Source organism: Grammomys surdaster, unplaced genomic scaffold (assembly GCF_004785775.1).
Source record: "Grammomys surdaster isolate TR1022 unplaced genomic scaffold, NIH_TR_1.0 125818, whole genome shotgun sequence".
Classification (NCBI taxonomy): Eukaryota; Metazoa; Chordata; class Mammalia; order Rodentia; family Muridae; genus Grammomys; species Grammomys surdaster.
In genome coordinates this window covers 180,871-201,543 of record NW_021620648.1, presented here as the reverse complement: position 1 = coordinate 201,543, position 20,673 = coordinate 180,871, and the positions used below count along the sequence as shown (strand labels likewise).

General features: G+C 51.1%; 1 protein-coding gene across 2 annotated transcripts in view; it reads right to left on the bottom strand.

Annotated features, from left to right (window-relative positions):
- The window catches only part of Col2a1 (collagen type II alpha 1 chain), a 29,278-nt gene extending 15,346 nt beyond the window's left edge, over positions 1–13,932 (bottom strand). The window contains exons 1-17 of one of the 2 annotated variants that reach the window (XM_028789332.1): positions 13,616–13,932; positions 9,638–9,841; positions 8,319–8,335; positions 7,918–7,950; positions 7,762–7,794; positions 7,608–7,661; positions 7,365–7,469; positions 6,366–6,446; positions 5,708–5,752; positions 5,547–5,600; positions 5,150–5,203; positions 4,409–4,462; positions 4,082–4,135; positions 3,903–3,956; positions 3,569–3,613; positions 3,022–3,075; positions 314–358 (exon numbers count right to left, since the gene is read on the bottom strand). In XM_028789332.1, the coding sequence (XP_028645165.1) occupies positions 314–358; positions 3,022–3,075; positions 3,569–3,613; positions 3,903–3,956; positions 4,082–4,135; positions 4,409–4,462; positions 5,150–5,203; positions 5,547–5,600; positions 5,708–5,752; positions 6,366–6,446; positions 7,365–7,469; positions 7,608–7,661; positions 7,762–7,794; positions 7,918–7,950; positions 8,319–8,335; positions 9,638–9,841; positions 13,616–13,700 (1,071 nt within the window). In that variant the 5' untranslated portion in view covers positions 13,701–13,932. The remainder of the gene's footprint in view (positions 1–313; positions 359–3,021; positions 3,076–3,568; positions 3,614–3,902; positions 3,957–4,081; positions 4,136–4,408; positions 4,463–5,149; positions 5,204–5,546; positions 5,601–5,707; positions 5,753–6,365; positions 6,447–7,364; positions 7,470–7,607; positions 7,662–7,761; positions 7,795–7,917; positions 7,951–8,318; positions 8,336–9,637; positions 9,842–13,615) is intronic. The other variant, XM_028789333.1, reaches the window with a different exon arrangement.
- Positions 13,933–20,673: the final 6,741 nt, after the last annotated feature.

Genomic DNA, 20,673 nt, shown 5'->3' with positions numbered 1-20,673 from the left:
AGACATTCCATCTCCCACTCCTGCCATCACTGTGGCTAGAAGAAACTGCCACTGCTGCTGTCCCCAGAGACCTCCAGAGAGATAGCTTGCTCATCTTGTTGAGTTTCTGAGTCTACATGTCATGAGAAGCCACATGGCTTTGACCTCTCTCCTTAAAAGAAAAGACTGCTAGGGACAGCTGGGGAAGTCAGGCTGCAGTGTTAGCAACTCAAGAGATGGGCCACCTCCTTCCTGATGCCAAGTACAGGGGCAACCTCACAGACTTCAGGGCTGCATAGCCACTGTCACCTGCTTAAGAATGAGAGGAACTTACCGGAGGTCCAGCAGGGCCTGGCTGGCCATCGTTGCCCCGGGCACCCTGTGAACAACAACAAAAAAGGGAGTCAATGTAAGCGGAGGCCCACAGATTCAGCCATACCCGCTACTGCCCACCTTCATGCAAAATGTGGGAACACAGTGTTGGGGTCCCAGGCTAAGCATGAACAAGGTGTCTGCAGCAGGGAAAGCCTCATGGGATATCTGTATGAGCGGACAGACGGAGGGCCGGAGGGGGCTGGCTCTCATGGGTAATGAAGCCTGGGCAACTTCCCAGCCGCCCTGTCACTTCTAAAGCTTCAGTTAGGTCCCTGGTATTCCAGACTTTAAGCTGAATGATCATTCAAAAATACCATGGACTGAACAAAAGGAAACCGGCAGAAGCAAGGAGCAACCTGCCTCTACTGGGAATCCTAGGTTAAGGAGAAGCAAAGCCTTCTCTCCTCTGTGAACTCCAGGTAACCTCTGATCCCTCCCGGTCAGCAGCTCTTCAGAAATACCCCCAGGATGTTTCCTGCTGACCAGGAACCTGATCCATGATGAAGACAGGTCCTGTCCACAACCACCTCTGAGCTCCTATCTCCGAGTCCCTTGGCTTTGCAGGGTGATCGAGGTTGTCCCTTCTCTACAGGACTCAAGCTCTAAGAGCTCCACTGGTTTGGGGTGAAACATCAAAGGTTTGTTTTGTTTTGTATTTCTCCAGTGCACTTAAGAATTTCTAATCTAACTCCAAGAGACACTATGTTAGGTACAGCCAGGTCTAGGTCTAGGACCAGGCCCCTGCCAGACCCAGAAGGCTAAGCCAGTGGTTCTTAACCTTCCTAATGCTATGACCCTTCAATACAGTTCCTCACGCTGTGGCAAGCCACGACCATAAAATTTAATTTGGCTACTGTTATGAATCATAACATACATATTTTTGGAGATAGTGTCTGCCACAGGGGTCATGATTGAGAACCCACAGATTGAGAACTGCAGGGCTACAGAGAGCCTTTCTGCAAGTCTCTGTCTCTCAGAAGCATGAGGGAAGGATGCTTCTTCCTGGTGTGAGCCATCTCTCCTCACAGAGCCTCTAGCGGGGGGGGGGGGGGGGGCAAGACTTAATGGGAGGAATGGCAGAGAGAATACAGAGCCTGCTCTCCTGCAGCCCTTCCTGGCTGACCCAGGCACCATGGAAAACTCTTACTGGGGAAACCCTACAGTACCTTCCCTCCAGGAGTCAGTCAGCAGAGAGCGGGGCAAGAGGAGGGAGGGGACAGTGTCCATCCCAGGTTATTACTGGAGCGGGGCAGGGGGAGAGGACCCAATCTGAGCTGCCTGTGTCTGAGGCCTACACGGACACCTTCTAGGCTCAGAAGGCCTTTGGGAGATCTCACAGCAGACAGCAAGGCAGAGTGAGGAGTCCTGCCGCCACCCACAAAGACCCAACACAATATAGAGAATGTTCTAAGCCGGATCTCCTAACAGCACTGCCAGCATGCCTGCTTTGTGGACGAGACCACCAAGGACAACCAAGGATTAGGGCCTGGTGTGTCTGGGGAGGGAGGAGAGACAACTGGAGAAGCAGTGAGCCAGTCTGGCTTTGAGCCACATTAAAATCCCCAGGCCAGGGTCTGCAGAAGCAGCAGGCCCAGCGCTTCCTTCCTTTCACATAAAATGCCCCTGCAGTGAGGCCTTTGGCTAGCTCTGGTTGACAGTGCAGGCTGCTTGTTTCACAGACCTGCTCCTGCGGGAACTTTCTGCCTTCCAGGTGCATGGTCTGGAAAACAGCTGCTTTACACTGAAGCGGATTTCAGTCGCCTTGCAAGGACCTAGGAGGAGGGGCCTCTGAGCTTGGCAGGCCAATAGAAAGCCGTAAAGCTTGGTTGGCTGGAGTGCAGACCAATAGGAAGCCGCAATCTTTCATAAACACGCCTTTCATCACATCACTCGCCTGACCAAGCACCTACAACGCCGCTCTATTCCTTGGGGAGCCAAGCTAACTGCCTCTCTCTGGCACCTATGCCCTCCACTGCCTGCCAGTCCTCTAGCTGGGTTCTGAGTTCACAGTCTGTCTTAAGCTATTCTTCCTGGGACTCAGTTCCCTTCTCTAAAATGGAAACAAGAGGAGATTCAAGCACACAGAATGAAGGGCAAGATTAGACAAGAAGCATGCGAGGTCCTAAGCCAAGGGTCACGAGGTGGTGCTGCTGGTGTCGTACCTCGGCACTACTCAGCGCCGCATCGAGAGTGCTGGAATCGAGAGAAGGAGGAGTGCATGGAGAGCCGGCCCCATCTAAGCCTGTTCCTGAACTCACACTTGCACGGCTCAGGAAGAAGTAGAGGCTATCGAAGGGGTGACCTGAAGGATCCCGACTGAGGAAAAGGGCTCTCACCAGCCTACTCTCCTGTAGCGGGCCCCCTGCAGGCCCCACCCCACCTGAAGACTGGGAGTAGGAAAACTCAGGATAGAAAGTTCTGGTATGACAATGCTCCCTAGTCCTCACCAAGTTGGATTTTGTTGTTTCTTAGGAGTTGAGGGTGGGGTGTGGGGGTGTTGAGAAAGCTCTCATGTATGGCCCAGGCTGGCCTTGAACTTGGTATTCCCTCAGGTACTATGATAGTAGATAGGTATGTCCCTCCTGGCCTGGGTTGTCCCTAAGTTGTTTTGAGGGTCAAGAGAAAGTGTTGAGCATATGGTGACACCCAGCTTTAGGGGTTACTCACAGCAGCACCGGCCGGGCCAGTCCGTCCTCTCTCGCCAGGCAGGCCACGGGGACCCTGCAACACACACCAGCGCAGTTTAAGTGTCAGTTGATATCATGGTGGTCTGTCTGCCTGACGACTTCTTCCCACCCACGGAGGCCCAGTCTCGCCCCTAGGTCCTGCTCCCAGGGCACAGAGTTTCCTTCAGGGAGACCCATGTGTGTTCCTGTTGCTTCCTATGGAGAACGCAGATCTGTTCTCGCAACAGACGACTGCCTCAAAACACTGAAGACAAACAGGGTTTTTTTGTTTTGTTTTTGTTTTTGTTTTTTTAAAGCAACTGAAACGTGCTTTAAGTGTGTCTAACGGTTCCCGTTTTGGGGAAGGTTGAGTGAAAGGCTGAACGACCTGTGTGCTGTATGCTGAGTCGGCTCATAAACTGCACAGATATCTGCTTTGCATGAATGCATGAAGAAAATGCAGCTCTTTGCAGGGTAGCTGTCTGGCAGGTGTTAGGGGCCTCTTAAGAGCGTGGGGTGACTTTCCCGTGGGTGACTTGCATACTCACCATCGGCCCGGGGGATCCATTCTCTCCAGGAGAACCACTCTCACCCTGGAAAAAGAGACATATAGGGTCAATGTTTAGAGTCCTGGCTTCCGGAAACTTCCTAGGTAAGTCATTGAAAGATCTGGCTGACCCAATTAGGGCTGAGACATGCCAGTTTCAGTTCTGGGAGAGAAGATTTCCCCAAGCTCTAAGGCCTACTGCTCATCTACCGAGATGTAGACTGGGTGCTCCCAACTGTGTTCTAACTCCAACCCCATCAGCACGGCCTTGACTGGACAGGATGTCTCCGCTTGTCCCCTGTCACCCAACCCCTGTGTGTTTTGTGGTCCTTTACCTTCACACCTGGAGCACCGGCTTCTCCCTTAGCACCATCGAGGCCTGGGTAACCCTGGAAAACAAGAGAAGGATTCTGTCACACATCTGGGAGCCCACACAGGAAATAGTATGCATAACCCGAAATGTTTGCTCCCCAGGTAGACCCTGTTTTCCAACATCCTAACCCATGATACTTACTCTGTGACCCTTGACACCAGGAAGACCTGGGGTTCCCGGGAATCCACGAGCGCCCTGCAATACAAAGAGGAGATACTCAGAGGGAAGAGGATCCAGCTCCCTCAGGCCACCAATAAGAAACGGCATCCAGGCGTGTCCATAGCTCCTTCAGCCAAACCCAGACCATCACCTTGAGCTCATACAAACATGGTAGCCAACGTGAAGGCATTAGACACACAGGTACCACTACTACCCAGTTTTACATCAAGCTAATCAAACTGAGTGGACTGTATGGACTCAGGGGGGAGACTGGAAAAGCCTGTGAGAGTAGACAAGAGGAGGTTTTACCTGAGGGCCAGGGAGGCCTCTTTCTCCAGCTTTTCCAGGCTTTCCAGCTTCACCCTGAACAGAAAGAGAGGTATCTCATTTTTCTTGGCAGTCCCACGAGCGTAAGTAGTGGGCCCCCAGAACAAATCACTCCGTGGCTGTGGGCATCTGCCTGCCCGCCCATCTTGCCCACCTCCTTCCTGCAGATGCCCATGACCCAGAATGCCTCTTGTGGTTCGTTCCTTGGCAAGTTCCTCAGCCCTCATTAGACTGTCCCCAGCAAGCTTCTGGTCCCCTCTCCATTTCTCTGTGGACCTGCCTGTAGGCTTTGACCTCAAGAGGCTTTGCCATGTGATGCCAGTCATAAAAATAGCTCTAGAAAGCCAGCTCTTGTCTCTACTGTTTTCTCCCATCCTCTGTAGACATCCTGGCTCAGGCTGAGCGGTTTCTATCTCATTTACAATTGAGATGATGTTAGGGTGTTTGTTGACCAGCTCTGTTTTTCTACTCTACATCGAAAGGCTTTGAGTCCTCCCTTTTCTCATTTCTCTTCCTGAAGTTAATGATGTTTTAATTACTCTCCTTCTCAAGTGGGATCTAAAGGGATCCCCAGGGACCTGGCAAGCTGAGTTGCAAATGGGTATGTGGATGGTAGAGAGCTGGAATTTACGACTGGCCAGCCTGGTTCTTCAGGAAGTCTCTCTACCCCAAGCCTCAGCACATCCTCTCCCTAGGGTCTGGAGATTCTTGGGTTTTACTCACATCATCGCCAGGTTTTCCAGCAGGGCCTGGAGGACCACGGGGACCCATGGGACCCTAAAAATAGAGAATTTAAGACATGTTCGGAAGGGAAACACAATGAGAGACAGTCACTTTGGGAGCTAGTTATCCTACGAGGGAGAAAGACAAAATGGTCAGAACAAAATTGTAAAGTAGATCAGGGTGAAAGGAGGGAGCTACACACGCTGGTGACCCCTAAGGGGAAGTGTCACCATGGAGCTCCTGCCATGTTTGTTCTTTGGAAGAGTGTCCCCTGGGTAGGGAGTAACATCTGAATTTCCTACGGCACTCCCATTGTGGGAAAGAGTTGGCAGACCATAGCTTGAGTCAGAAAAAACTTCCTAGAATCTTCTGGGAGAGGATAGCCTATGGTACTCACAGAGACACCAGGCTCGCCAGGTTCACCAGGAGTGCCTTGAAATCCTTGAGGACCCTAAAAAAGGGAAAATAATGACAGCATGGTGACCCCAGAACCATGCAGCCATGATGGAGACAATGGGCATCTACTACGCCCCCAAGAGGAAAAGACTGAACACTTACGGGGGCACCGGCAGGGCCTGGGGGTCCACGAGGTCCCATGGGGCCCTGCATTGCAACAGAAAAAAACCGAGGTGCTTACTGGCCTGCTTTGCCATCGGCTTCTAGAATCCCATCTTCTACTAACTCACAGCCAGAAGAGGAAGAAGAGGAGAGCATGGGAGCAGGAGGGGGAGGCCTCCAGCGGCTGCCCCCTCTTCTTTCCCACTCCCCACTCAACCATCTATCTTTATTTATAGGCCCCATTTGGACCGAGATGCTGGCCTTGCTCTCTCCTGGATGGTAGCCATGTTTACTAAAGTCTGAATTTCATTTAGCATGTGCCAAGCCAGCGCCGCGGGGTGAGATTTCCTGCTGGAAGCCTGGTGGATGTTGGAGAACAGTAGCTGCTGTCTGCATTCTTCAGTTCTCCTTCCAAGAGCAACGGCAACGGGCCCTCTGATACATCGGCTAGATGCGTGACCCCATCCTCATTCTCCCTACCCCTTCTAGAGCATCATCTAGACTGGCATCCATCACCATTAAGAACCAAACTCCTCAGGCTCAATGAGAGGTTTCGAATAGCCGATGCCCCTTGCTCCGCAAAGCAGAGGTTGTGGGTTGTCGGCTTTTCGAAAAGGCGCCCTCCTCCCATGTGGGCAGCACAGAACTGGAGTCCTACCATGGGGCCTTGCATGACTCCCATCTGGGCGCCGCCACCGGCCTTCTCGTCAAATCCTCCGGCCATCTGAGCCGCGAAGTTCTGCAAAGCAACACAACCATGTTAGGAGGCTGAGAGGCCCTGGGTCATTCCTGATTGTTCTAAGTTCTACCAAGTCTCTGGTTATTAGAGACGAGCTGAGTGTTGGTCAGAATTGCCAAGGGGACCCGACAAAGCTTCCGGAGTGTGTTCTTGTGACACTGGCGGAATCACTTCCTTGGAAAGTCAAGGGTTATTTGTGGCAGTCTCGGTCCCTCGTGCTCTGCTTTACAGATTTTTATATTCTGAAACGTTACATAAACAAAGCATCGCTTTTAGAAGGCATTCTTTGTTCTCTCTGATGTTGATGTCTGGCAAGGGGCTGAAATCTGGTCTTGAAATATTTCAGGAAGGGTTATAGTAGGCGTCTGTGAGCCCGCTTAAGTTGAAGAATTTAAAACACAGTAGACCTCCAAATGGCACACCTACAAAGTGGGCAGTCATATAATTTGTCGATTGGTATGATTCCAAACACGACAGTAGCCGCACACCTTCCCTCAGTGGGGCTCTTTCATGAGAATGAATAGATGCTTAGAGTGTACTTGGCAAGGGCTGTGGATAAACGTCTTCCAAGGACAGTGGTCACTGCTCTTCCAGAGAAACACAAGTGCCTAGTCATCCTTTGCAGGCACTTCTACACCCACCCCCAAGAATTAACCGCACGATGGGGTGCCAGGAAGCCAGATAGCTGAAGGCCTTCTTTACAGAGACCCAGTGAGTGAAAAAAAATCTGCCTTCAGCCCCAGAGCCTCAGGCCTCATATGTGATTCTCCTTAATTACAGGCCTGAGGTGAAACCCATGAACAGGCTATGTACATACTGCTGGCGGCTCTGGGAGCCAGCCAGGTGAGAGTGAGTAGCAATTTAGAAGCCACAGCTCTGGAGGGCCAGCCTGGAGAAAGGAGAATTAGGGACACTTACTCCTCCACCAAGGCCAGGAGGACCAGGGGGTCCTGGAGGGCCAGGGGGTCCAGGATTTCCAGGGGTACCAGGCTCTCCATCTCTGCCACGGGGTCCAGGTGCACCCTTGACAGGAAGAAAGAAAGGTATCAGTGAAGCAACGCTTCCTTAGGAACTATCTGCCCCAGGTAGCACTCGGGAGATACCCAGGCCTTTAGTGGACCTAGGGGACACAGATGTCAGTATTCATTGCTGTTCACTCACCTTATCTCCCTTGTCACCAGGATCACCTCTGGGTCCTTGTTCACCGGGAGGTCCCTGAAGGTGAGGGGTAAGGTGTGTTGACATGAAACTAGAGGCCATGGTGGCTCAGGTACATTCGGGAAAGACTGCAGAAAGGGATCTCTCCCTTTCTTACCTGAGGGCCAGGAGGTCCTTTGGGTCCTGTGATCTGTGTGAGAGAGAGCCACAGGCCCATTGGTTAGAGGAGTGCATTTAGGACAGCAGGTGCATGGGCTGTGGCAGAGGTGCGTGGTGGTGGGAACGGGTCATGGTGGGGATAGTTTAGACTTACATCTTTGATGTCTCCAGGTTCTCCTTTCTGTCCCTGTGTCACAAAACATTGACAGGAATAAGCAGAGTCCCAACACAGAACCCCATCCCACCACCCCAGCCTCCCAGACGGACATCTTCTGAGGTCTAAAGAAGAGGCACAGATCGAATTAGCATCTCAGTGCCTCTGAAGGGCACATGAAAGAAAAACACGGGGCCAGTGAAATGGCCCAGTGGCTAAAGCTATTATGGAACTGGCCTAATGCTCTATGGTGGGAAGAGAGAACCAGTTCCTCAAAGTTATCCTCGGGCTGCCACACATGTGCCATAGCATACATGTGTCCACTCTCATACATGCAATCACATGGGGGCAGGGAGTGAGAATGTAAGTTAAATTAAATAATTAAAAACAGGGTGCCTTACCTTTGGCCCTAATTTTCCTGCAAAGGAAAACAGAGAAGGAGAAGGTGAGACGGGGACAATAATTTGTCATTCAAACTCTCTTTGGAGGATCAGAAAGGAAAGGACCGCAACCAAGGAAGGAGGCAGAGCCCTCTGTCGGTCCCCTGCATCCCTCTGTGGTGGAGTTAGGATCACAGAACCCTTTATGGCTGGGGACTTATAAGGGACGGAGGTGCCTCTAACCTTATTAGTCAAGAAGCATGCACAGTGTACAGGAATGGGCTGAGCAGGAGAGAAGCAACCAGGGGGCAAAGCACAGAAGACCCAGAGGTCAGGCAGTCCTTCCCAACCCGCACCCCTCCCAAAGAAGAGTCTAAGGAAGCCTTACATTAGCGTGGAGTCTCCTTGAAGCAAGCACAAAAGAGAGCAGGACACAGATGTTACAAAGAGCATTGCAGCCAGGGCCATCCCAGACCCATACGCCCCTCCCCCGCCATAGCAGCAAGCTCCTCTACGATGCCACCACACTGCACTGGTATGGGCCCGGGGACTCCATCTGAGAGTCTGCACCATACAAGGTAACAGTGTGTGTGTGTGTGGGGGGGGGAAGCATGCAGGAAAGGCAACTTCTCAATTCCAGTTCAACCTTCCTCTCCGTATGAGTAGGAAGGGAACCATGAGCCATCCAGGAGCCTGTGCATGTGTCCCCCACTTCCCCGGTAGGGAGATGGGACACTTGTGTAGGTACTGGAAAGGGGTCAGCTGTATTCTTCTTTGTTAGCACTGGTTCTAGCTGGGAACTCCCCTTCTGGGTTTTCTGCTTCTTAAACGGTGGCCCACACCAAGCAGGGGTCGGTGCAAGAAGGCAATAACACCATTGTACTCTACTCCAAAGTGGGAACCCACTCTGTCCTCCTTACTGACAGAGGCTTCTCCACATTAATGACCATGTCCCTGACGGTTGTCCATAGACAAGACAAGGTGTAGGTGACATGAGCTGAGCTGAGCTCATGCTGTACCTGGACAGAGCCCGATTGATTTCTGCCAGGGCTTTAGTAATTAGCAGACTTGACTCCTGAGGGGAAACTGTTGTGGAATCATAGCTGTGTTTCTGTAAACATACTCCTGAGGTGTTAGGCGAGGGAGGGTCTCTCTAGGGATTTAGGCTCATCAGGCTCCAACCTGGTTGAATTGAGAAGTGGCCTTGCCTTTCTGTCCCTCCCGGTGGGATCAAATGGATTAGTGGCTTCTCCAAAGAGAAGGCCAGCATCCATGGGAAGGCATTTGTTGTGTCTGCAAGTAATTTATTTATGTTGAATAATAAATAAATAAATTACGACCACTGGCAGTGGCGAGGTCAGCTGGGCAGATGGGACAGCACTCTCCGAAGGGGATCTCTGGGTTGAGGCAGTCTGGGTCTTCACAGATTATGTCATCACAGAGGACATTCCCAGTGTCACACACACAGATGCGGCAAGACGAGGGCTTCCAAACATCCTTATCTCTATACCTCTGCCCATTCTGCAGACAGCTGCCAGCCTCCTCTGCACCCACCAAGTGGGGCGGTGGGAGTGGCGGTGTGCCAAAGCAGGGAGGGGGGAAGAGTCAGAGAGAAAGAGAAAGAGGTTGTAATAAACTTGCCATAACTCAAATGCTAAGGAATTTTGGGGGGTGGGGAGTGGGGTGGGGGAGGCAGACCACACCAGACCAGACAGACTGGACTTACAAATTAGTTTTGAAAAACATAATTCGCCTTTCTGTGTATTCTACAATACCTATTATGTCTTTCACGGAGACAGGTATGTTGGATGGGGTGAGAATCATGAACCAGCAATAAAGGAAGGCTGTTACTCTACTATGTCTCGTTATCTTCCCAGTATGTGGGTAGGGGAGCTGGAGTTAGGGGAAGGGTAGTTGGAAGGTGAAACTAGGTGGTAGGGGGAGATGGTGCTCTGATCAGGAACCCTGGGGTAGTAAAGATGGAGAATACAGAAGAAGAAAAAACAAAAAATAAAAAACAAAAAACAGAGAAACACTCTAGCAGCTGCAGAGCAAAGACATCCTTTTTGCCATCCTCTAGGAATAATAAGATTTTCTAAATACAGCGACAGCTAAGATGCAGAATTCTACCTATAAACGTCAGAAGACATAAGCAATACATAAACAATAATCTGAAAGGCAAGCCGGGTCCTCCTGCCGGGACACTGCTGCCGGAAGTCTTGCCTCTGTCTGGAGATGACAGCCATAATACGGGTGACAGAAGGCTCTAAACGCCTAGCCGTGGCTAAGACTGACCAGTCTAGACCTGCGTCCTCCAAGAATGCAAAGTAGCTCCGGCTGGACCCTCTCCACCAGCGCCCTGCCGCCTGGAATTTGCCCTGCACATGAGAGAACTGTGCTGACAAGAGAGCTTCTCAGAGACTCGCCAGGGACTGAAGAGCCCGCACCACGTGCTAGGCAGCGCCCAGCGCTGTTTTTCTCATCAAAATCTCAATAGCAATGGCAAAGGCTGAGGGTGAATAATAGCGGAGAGCCACAAACCCAGTGGGAGTGGGGAGAAACGGGCCTGCCTTCTGCTCTTCAAAGACGGCGAGAATCCAAAGATCAAAGTCTCCCTTTTCTTTTCCTCTGGAAGAAACCCATCTACCTAGCCTTTAGATAAGGCAATTGAGGGGAAGGTGAGGGGAATCCCGGGGAAAATATCGAAGTTGCTGGGATACTCCCTGTTCCTCCACCCCAAGCTCCAACTCCACCTACCCAACTCCCAGCGGCGCTAAAATAGCAGGAGGTGAGGAGAGGCCACTGACGTCCTGTCCTGACTAAGAAATGGCATTCTATCGCCCAAGACTGTCTAGGGGAACCCGAGAAAAGCATGGGGAGGGTGCATCGTGAAAGCTGATCGGGTTCCCCAGGAAGGGCGCCCTGAGGCCGCGCGGGCCAAAGGCGGGGCGGGTCCGGCTGGGTGTGAGAGCCGCTGGCTGACTCTTTGTGGCTGGGGCTCTGGACACGGCCCTCCAGCAGACAGACATCCGTAGAGTAAAAAGTAGGATTAAATGACTGCCCAAGAAAGGAGCCAACACTGTAACCAGATCGCCTAGGTGTGGTCGGAGGAAGCCAGCACCACCCTAATTGTGGCACGAAAGGGGCTACAGATAGCATCCTGGCCGCCCGATCCGGTTCCCCTCGTTACCGCCGTGCGGCATAAGTGATTCTTTGTGGCCGGCCAATTAAAAAGCTACCTCTTTCGGGGAACTGTTTTGCTTCGTCGCTGCTGCGCGCGGGGCCGGAGCCCGGGAGGTGGCGACAGGCGGGCACAGGGAGGGGGTGCATTGTGGGAGAGGGGGGTCGGGGAGTCGGGGGACCCACTGGGCCTTGCCTCTCATGAATGGGGCTTTTCTCGAGCTCATACAGAGCTCGATTCACAGCTCTCCACGAGGAACCAGTTTAAATAAATACGGGCAGGGTTTCAGCCCATCTGGAAGCCATAGCTGCCAATCCCCCAATGCAAACAAGCCTCACAAAGGAGGACTGAGGTCTCCCCTCCCGAACCAGCAGCACTTTTGGAAGCTAGGGCTGAGAAAGGCAGATGTGGGTCAAAGTCTTCGCGGCCAAGAAGTTTCCCAAACTCGTGGAAAGATGGAGAGGAGGAGCGTGGTGGACTCTAGGTTTCTGACATTCCTAACGTCCACACAGGCTACGCCTTTCCCCACATCAGGTCTTTGGGTCCTGTGGACCCAAGGCTGGAGTGTGGGGGTATTTGCATTGATGAGACGAGCCGGGGTGTAAAACCAACAGGTAAGATGCAGACTCACAGGAGACTGAAAGTTTTAGACACCCCCACACACCTACACACACATACAAAGCTGTGGAATTCACTGCTGAGAAGGTAACGGCAGTGAGAGAGCTCTTCGCTACTTAGGCGAGCGCCTCTGCTATCAGAGGAAGAATTAGGGAAATCGTTTAGACACCCAGCTCACTCCATTGCGCTCTGTAAAGCACACCGGTCAAAAGCGCAGCTTTGTGGGTGTGTGCTTGCAAATTTAGGACAGAAAATAGAGACAGGCCGATCTCAGACCACATACAAACACTTCGATGTCCCCCGCCAGAGCTCGAGCGCACGACTCTGGCTTAGCTCGCCACCCTGCCGCCCTGCGCGGCGGGGTCGGAAAATGCTATCCTGGGCTTCATGCCGCAGAGCTGCCCGCTCTAGCCCTGCCCCCGCCGCGTCGGCCACGCTAAAGAGCAGAAAGTCTGCCCCGGCCTGCCTCCTTCAAAAGCATCTCTGGAGACAGCCTGGTGGCAGGGGAAGGCGCACAGTCTGACGGGCAGAGGGTCTTTGATTTCCCACCTACGGTCCAAACAGTTTAACCTGCAATTGATTTACAGTCTGTAACATACAAAGAAAGACGGCGCTGGAATCCTAGCCGTCGGAAACGTGCCCAAACACGTGGAAGAAAATTCTCTACCTAATACACTTTCCAGGCTTCGGTTGTCCTGAATATAATCCCAGACGGTGGATCTTACCCAGGGAGGAGGTGGAAAGGTGCGGGAACCGCCCTTGGAGCGAGGCTATACCGCTGCCATCTCTAACGATAGCCATACGCAGTTCACTAGCCTGACCCCATATTCATCCACGGCTACACACGCTGTAGAGTAACTCATTGTAGGGTAGACAGTGTGGGGAGTGCTCTTGGGGATACATTTGGAAAGCAGGTCTGCTTGGAGTGTCAACGTTTTTCAGATGTCAGGTCCCTGCAACCCAAAGGAGGCAAGGGGAGAGCCGAGTTTCCGAGAAGGGCTGGCCGGCTGCACCTTACTGTGGGCCAGCCTGAGCGGAGGGGACCAGAGAGTGGCGCTGAAGTCGCAGAGAGCCGCTTTTTCTTTGTGGCCTCAGATTTCAACCCATCAGTGTCAGAGTTCTTTGTCTAGTGCCCCTTTGAGCTCTGCAGCATCGAACCCCTCGACTAGGATGATAAATCAACCTGTAGGCGTCTCTCGATTTCTCTCCTAATTTTAAGTGTGGGGTTTCTCTCACTGACCTCGAAGCCTCCTGACAAAGCTGGAGGAAGGAGTTGCGTTACATCTGTGTTCAAACCTGTTGCATCCGACACTTTGCAAGTTCATATCCCTTGCTTTACGCACGGACATGAGAATGTCTCCACGCGTGACTCTTACTGAGGATGCTGCGACAGAGCTCCTGACTAGCAGAATTAGAATCAGGACTTGGTGCCCTAACCCGGACCGGGACTTGGGGGAGGGGGTATAGGAGGAAAAGGGTCTCAAGTCAGGGAAGCAGGCAGGGGCGGTGGGAGACTTACGGGCATCCTGGCCCTGACACGGTAGGACCGCGGCGATGAGCAGCGTCAGCAGCACCAGCGACTGGGGAGCCCCGAGGCGGATCATGGCTCACCGCGAGGCCTGGCAGAGCCTGGCCCGGGCGAAGCGCAGCGAGGCGGCAGAGCACGGAGCGGGTCCGGGTCTCTACCGCGCCCTCATGCAGGAGGCCCTAGGAGTAGGAGGAAGAGGCGGGAGACCCGGCAGCCCAGCGGCACTCTGCGTCTTCTCCCAGCAGAGGCTCTAGTTATATGCTCCCGGTCTCCGAAGGCTGGCAAAACGGCCCAAACCGCGGGCCGCCCCCAGCCCCCCGCGGGGCTGTAACCTGAGACCCCGCCCCCGGAGCCCGCCCAGGCCAGACCAGAGCCCACACCTGCCAAGGCCAGTCGCCCCTTTCCTGAGCCCAGCTTCCCGCCCCCGATGTGCCCAGTGGCCTGATCGGGCGGGGCACCGAGACGGCCTCCGGTCGCCCCCTCTTGGGACTGCCACACTGCCCCCTCTAACCACAAGCGGGAAGGGGGGCCTCGGGCCCCTTTCTTCGGAGTTCTGCTGGGGTTAGAAGGGAGGGTGTTGTTTGCAGAGGCATAAGCCTGGAGCTTTAGACCCAAGGCAGGGGGGACGAAGCAACAGAAAAGAGCAAGGAAGGTGGGGATGGGGAGTTTAGGAGCCCGGGAGGCGCGCGGGGGACCAAAGTATGAGCCGATGGAAGTTGTCTAGAATCCTAAAACTGGAGGACGGTTTTCCAGACCTGCCTTCCAGATCCTTTGCCCAGTACCTGCCCGTACCTTGTGGCTCGCAACTACAGCCTCCCTAAACCCATCCCCCATCCAACTAGCTATGAAAGGGCCTAGATAGAAGGGGGACTGGGCGGATGGCTAGGGCAGGGGCTGGTGTATTCCTACACAGAAGGAGACCTGTGTGGAGGTGTAAGGGGCGGGGCAGGCCAGGGAAAGGACTAAAGGAACTGCAGACAACCGAGGGAACAAAACGGTGCACGCAGCCGGATTGGGGACACTTGTCTAGTTCGGTTCTTTCTGGCCCAGGTTCAGGAATCTCCAGGGGAGTGGGTGCCCTTAGTCTGGATAGAGCAACGCTGGCCAGGGACTGTTGGTTACTCTGAGGCCCTGGCCAGAGAGTCTGGAGGCGGCTCCAGCTGGACTCAGTTTTGTGAGGGGCGGGGAAAGGGCCAGAGTTTCCTAGTTGTCCCCTCAAACCCCACTCTCCACGTCTTCTCCTATCCCTGGGGCTCCAGCCTCACTTACCTTCCTTGCTCCCCTTCTCCTACCTTAGCCCAAACTGCTAAGGCTCAGCCTAGCCTTTTCTATGTTCCCCAAAGTCTCCTTTGATAACAAGGAGGATGAGAATGAGTCCCCAAATACACCTTTTCTTCAGAAGTGAGATGCTCCTCCAGTGAACTTTAAGCAAAGTGAAACTTGGAAATTAAGGCCTGATTTAAGCAGTTAACTCCTTTGTCTCGAAGTTGGATTTCTGTGTTGCCTTCCTCCAGGAAGCTGGAAGTCCTCACTCCGTTACTCCATAGACCTGACTGGAACTCCCAGGGAATGTTGGAGGTGGGGGGCTTACACCACACCACACCACCTCAGACTTTGGAGCCTCTCAGGATGGAAACAAAGAACTTCAAGTGTGTAAAACCGTAATTTCTACACAAGTGTGCTGGCTAGAGAAAGAGAGAGCATATTTTTATATAAAATGCCACTGGGTTTCAATCAGTCTAGGGTGGGGGTTGCTTGAGTCTTTCTTACACCTTCCCAGCCTTTTCAAGGCTTGGCACTCAGCTCCAAATGCTTTCTGCTAGAAAGGTGGTTTTAAGTCTGCAGTGCCCAAGTCTTCTTTGGACCATGCCTGTCGGGTCTCCGCCTGGAAGACAGTTTGTAACTCTCACACATCTTTGGGGATCCCTGAGTCTCTGAGCTGCCTTTCCTAATATATTTAGAGTGCGGTGTTTTTCTGCCTTTTGGGCATTCATAACCTATAGTTGTGCCCCGAGCTATCTACATTTTTTGTATAATTTTTATTTTCCCCTTATATCCATTGAATTTCCCTCATCAAGTAGCGTGGAAAGTCGGGAGGACACAGCGAGCTGTACCTAGCACACTTTCAGCCCAGAAGAGGGCATGTGGTGAGCCTTTGTGGGTTAACTTACTAGGATTTAAAATATGATTTGTTTTACAGTTTTAAATGTATGTTTTTACGTGTGTGCTCCAGTTCTGTCCTTCTAACAGGGGTTCTGAGGAGGGGAGGCGGAAGCGCCTTGTTGCCTGAGCAATCTCACCGGTCCCTGAAAAATAGAACTTAATTTATGATACAAGTGACATATAGGTAAGTATAAGTTTTCTCCGGCTGGAAAGATAAATGGTTCAGCGCTTAAGAGCACCGCAATGACTGCTTTTCCAGAGGTCCTGAGTTCAATTCCCAGAACTACATGGTGGCTCACAGCTGTCTGTAATGAGACCCAATGCCCTCTTCTGGCATGCAGGCAGATACTATGTACACAATAAATTAAATAAAAAGTTGGTCATTCAAATAATGGGGCTCAATGCAAGTGATCACAAAAATGCAACAGTAGAAGTTTTGGGGGAAATGCTAAGTGGATGAATAAAAGGGAGACCTGTATGACAATGACATGGCTCAGAGAGCAGCAAAAGGGGGTACTCCTGAAAACATACACACACACATACACACATACACATATACACACACACATACACACACATACACACACACATACATACACACACATACACACACATATACATACACACACATATACACACATATACACATACACACATATATACACATACACACACATACACACACATACACACACATACACACATATACACACACACCCACATATACACACACACATACACACACACATGTATATGTATGCAGTATCTACATATAAGAACTCTGGATTCAGCTCTCCATTTCCTGCAATTAAAAACAAAATTAATTACCAGAGATGGGAATGAATTAAAGCAAACTCGATCTAGAGTTGAAATGGACGAAGTGGCAAGAAATGGAAATTATTGAAATTCCAGTCGATGCTAGAGTCTCCTCATGCAGAGCACAGAGATGGAACGGAAGAGAAGGGAGGAGGAACCATCTAGGTAGCAGGAACGTATGCGTCCTTCTTACTGGGTGTCTGACAGTCCATGGCCAACATACCTCACGGTTAACAAAGGTAGTGTCACCTGACCTTACCAACTTGATGCACGCAAATAGACCAGCTGTTTCCAGAAAACACAAGGAGAGCGGCAAGGGAGCTGGGCTGTGGTAAGGTGGTAGAGAGTTTGCATAGCATCGTGAGGTTCTGTCCCTAAGGCTGGGAGGCGGGAAGGACCATGCTGATAAAACAGGCTGAGAGGAGACAGAGAAGCAGCATGGAGTGTGTAAAACACCAATGGCAGGACGAGGGTCAGTGGTGCCCTGGTGGGCGATGGTTGTAGAGGACATCTGCCTTATAGCTTCCTGTGCTCCCTCGTGGTGAGGTTGGACTCAAAACCTCCCTCCTGAGGGCTAGCTTTCACGGTGTCAGAAGACGCAACACAAATTTCCAAAGGAGGCACCAACCAAGAGTACTATGCACAGCTATGATGCTGATGAACAGGACAGCCAGCGTGGCTCAATAACCCACAGGTGCAGGGTGACATGAATTCCTTGCCAGTGACCAGCAGCTCTCTATGTGGAATTTCAACCTTCTGAACAAGAGCCTGGTACTGTATACATAGGCCAACTGCGTAGGCTTAATGGAATCATGGATTTTGGAGGAAAGCCTACAACCATCACTTTAGTAAACCACCGTAATTTCTAATTACATTCTGAATATGTGTCCTTACGCCCGCAGATAAGTGTAGTCCTCGCCCCTCACCAAGGAGATTTCTCTTTGCGACAGACGGAGATCATTACAGAAAACCACACAATCAGAACGCAGAGTTGTACAGTCTAGTCCCAATGGAGAAATCTATAATACAACTCCCCCACCTAAGGCTCAGGGATCATTGCAGAAGAGGGGGCAGAAAGATTACAAGGGCCATAGGAGTGGAGAGTTTGCCGTGCGACTATGTGTCCTGGGGATGTCAGAAGTTACACTCACGAAGTCTCACCAACATGGCTGCCTAACAAGGACTGAACAAGGACAACAGCAGACATCTTACAAAGGACTATAGAAAACTAAGGAATCCTGAGAGCAGGAGGAACAGTCTTCCCCAGGAAAGAGCACTCAGATTGGTTATCCAGCACGGAATGCTCAGCCCAGAAAACATATATACAAGTAACATTAAACAGTCTGAGAGGCTGTAGTTATGTATTTAGGAATATACATTCCTAACACACACACACACACACACACACACACTTTTGTTTGTTTGTTTGGTTTTCTGAGACAGGGTTTCTCTGTGTAGCCTTGGCTGTCTCAGAACTCACTCCGTATACCAGGCTGGCCTTGAGCTCAGAGATCTGCCTGCTTCTGCCTCCTGAGTGCTTGGACTAAAGACATGTGGAAAGCTTTTATGCCAACATCAGATGAGGAACAAAGGACTAGTCTTCCTTGCTGGGTAGGGGACAGAACCTGATTATCTGAGAATGAGACCCCTGTGGCCTCACTGTTTGCTCACATGTTAGGACTTAGGAAAGTTAGGAATTAAACAGACACAGTCTGTATCTACCTAAAACCAGACAAAACCAGACAACTGGGCAAAACAGATCAGTTAAGTCAGTGATTTTATGTTGTATAGACAAAAAATAAGCAGTCCACTCTTTTTCTCTCTTTTATGAAGATATTAATTTAGACTTTGTGGTTCTGGGACTTGAACTCAGGGCCTCACACACGCTACACAAGCGTTCGGCTCGCCGAGCTATATTCTCAACCCAAATTTAGACTTATGTAGACACCACCTTATTGGGAAAGATATTGATAGGTATACTGTGAAGAAAAGATCTCTTTCTTTTCCTCTACCTAAATCCACTTAAAATCAGTGATAAAGTAAGGAAGGCCTCACATTCTGCAGAGCTAAGCCCACCCCAAATACGGCAGGTGGTGAATGACATGTTTCACACAGGCTGGGAGGAGGGGTAGGCCTGGCTCCCCCGACAGGACACTCAGCCTCTGTTGGTCCGGCTCATTTCAGACGGCCTTTCAAGGCGTGTTTGTGTTTTCTTTTGGCATTTCTGAGCCAGGGTAACAGGATCAGGACTGTCCAGGATAGGGTTTTTCCAGATTTATGGTGTGCTCTCCTTTCCATAAGTACATAAAAGTGCTACTATGGGTCCTCAAACGCAAACAGCATTAAGAATCCCACCCAGACTCGGGCCTGTCCCGGTGCCACGCAGACTCAGTTTAGTTCTTATGCTAGACATCAACTTCTCCACAAAACAGAGGCATGGAACGAATTTAGATGTTACCCCTGAATCTAAAGGGATGCAGGGGAAACATGGTGGCGGAAACGTCGTCTGTTCCGGGGGGGGGAGGGGCAGAGAAGGAACAGGGCAGAAGCGGGGAAGGGGTCGAGCAAGGGAAGAGTTAAAGAAAGCAAGGGATAAGCAGATGTGGGCTTCTTGAAGGAGTTGAGTTTAAGGATGCCTGGGGTTTGGAAATTCATGCGTCTGTCAGTCTGATGAGAGTACAATCAAGCCCTGTGTGAGAGCACAGAAGAACGGAACAAGCCAGAAGACATGGCAGGAGTCTAGGATGGTATAAACTACAGGGGTAGGGGAGGTGGGATAAGATGTAGAAATAAGGGAGGAAATTACAAATAGATGTGGAGAACCCTTGAAAGGTCCTGGTTGCCCGAGTCTTGCTCTGGCTTATTTCTATTTCAGCCCCTTCTACTTACGGCTTTCGAGCCAGACCTTTGGATGAGGTTGGGAGAATAAAGATGGGAAGATAAAGATGTCTGGTATTTTAGCCTTGCATTTAAAAACAAAAAAAGCTGTATTTTTATTCATAAAGATTTTCCTGTGTATGTATGTATGTATGTATGTATGTATGTATGTATGTATGTATTATGTATTATGTATGTATTATGTATGTATTTTAAACGAAACCCTTTCATACCAAACCTTGCACTTTCTTGAAGTAGAATAGCCTTCTGGCTTTAGGAATGTGTGTCTCTTGATGGCTCTTGAGGGTTCTAGGGGCAAAAGGAAAAAAATGGAGAAGTCACAAAGAGAACCTTGGGAGCTCCCAGTGGGAGCTGCAGATAAAGGAACTGATTCTACACCAAACACAGCAGTTTCCTAGCGCCAGAAAGCATGGTGGCTCCAGGAGACACCTTCAAAAGGTCAGTTACTCATGAGGCGGGACCAGATAGGTTTCTACTTGCCATCTCCCTGGCTTCCTTGAACTCTTCGTGCACTAGAGCGGGTACCGTGGACCTGTGCCTTAGCCATCTCCTGTCTCCCTCAGCTTGGTTAGTAAAATATTTGTCCCACTGTAGGAGGACCTGAGTTCAACCCCCGGCACCCATGTAAAACCTGGCTGGGATGGCAACGGTGTCTGGTGTCTGTGATTTCATCACTGGGGAGGCTCCCCAGGCTCCGCTGCTGAACCTGATGAGATAGATTCAAGTTCAGTGCACAACCCTATCTCAAACAATAAGATGGAAAGAGGTTAGGAAAAAAGGAAAGCACTTGACCTTTAACCTCTGGCCTCCACATGCATGCTTACACATATCGCATGCACATCTGTGTGTGTGTGTGTGCAGGTACACACATACACACACACACAAACACACACACACACACACACACACACACAGGAGAAAGAAATCCGGGAAGCTACGTAGACATGTGGAGCCCTGACAAGAGAGAAGGTATGGTTTGCATGGCTGGCAGTTACAAACGCTGGGGCTCTGGATGCAGGCAGGTCAGAGAGCAAGGGCAGGAGCTGAGCTACCAGTGGGAGAGAAGAAAGGAGTTAGGAGAGAGAGCCCTGAGATTTGCACAACTTATTCACCTGAAGGTCATGCGGCTTGTCCTTGTGGCAGTGTGAGGGAATGGGGTTAGCCCTTAGGAG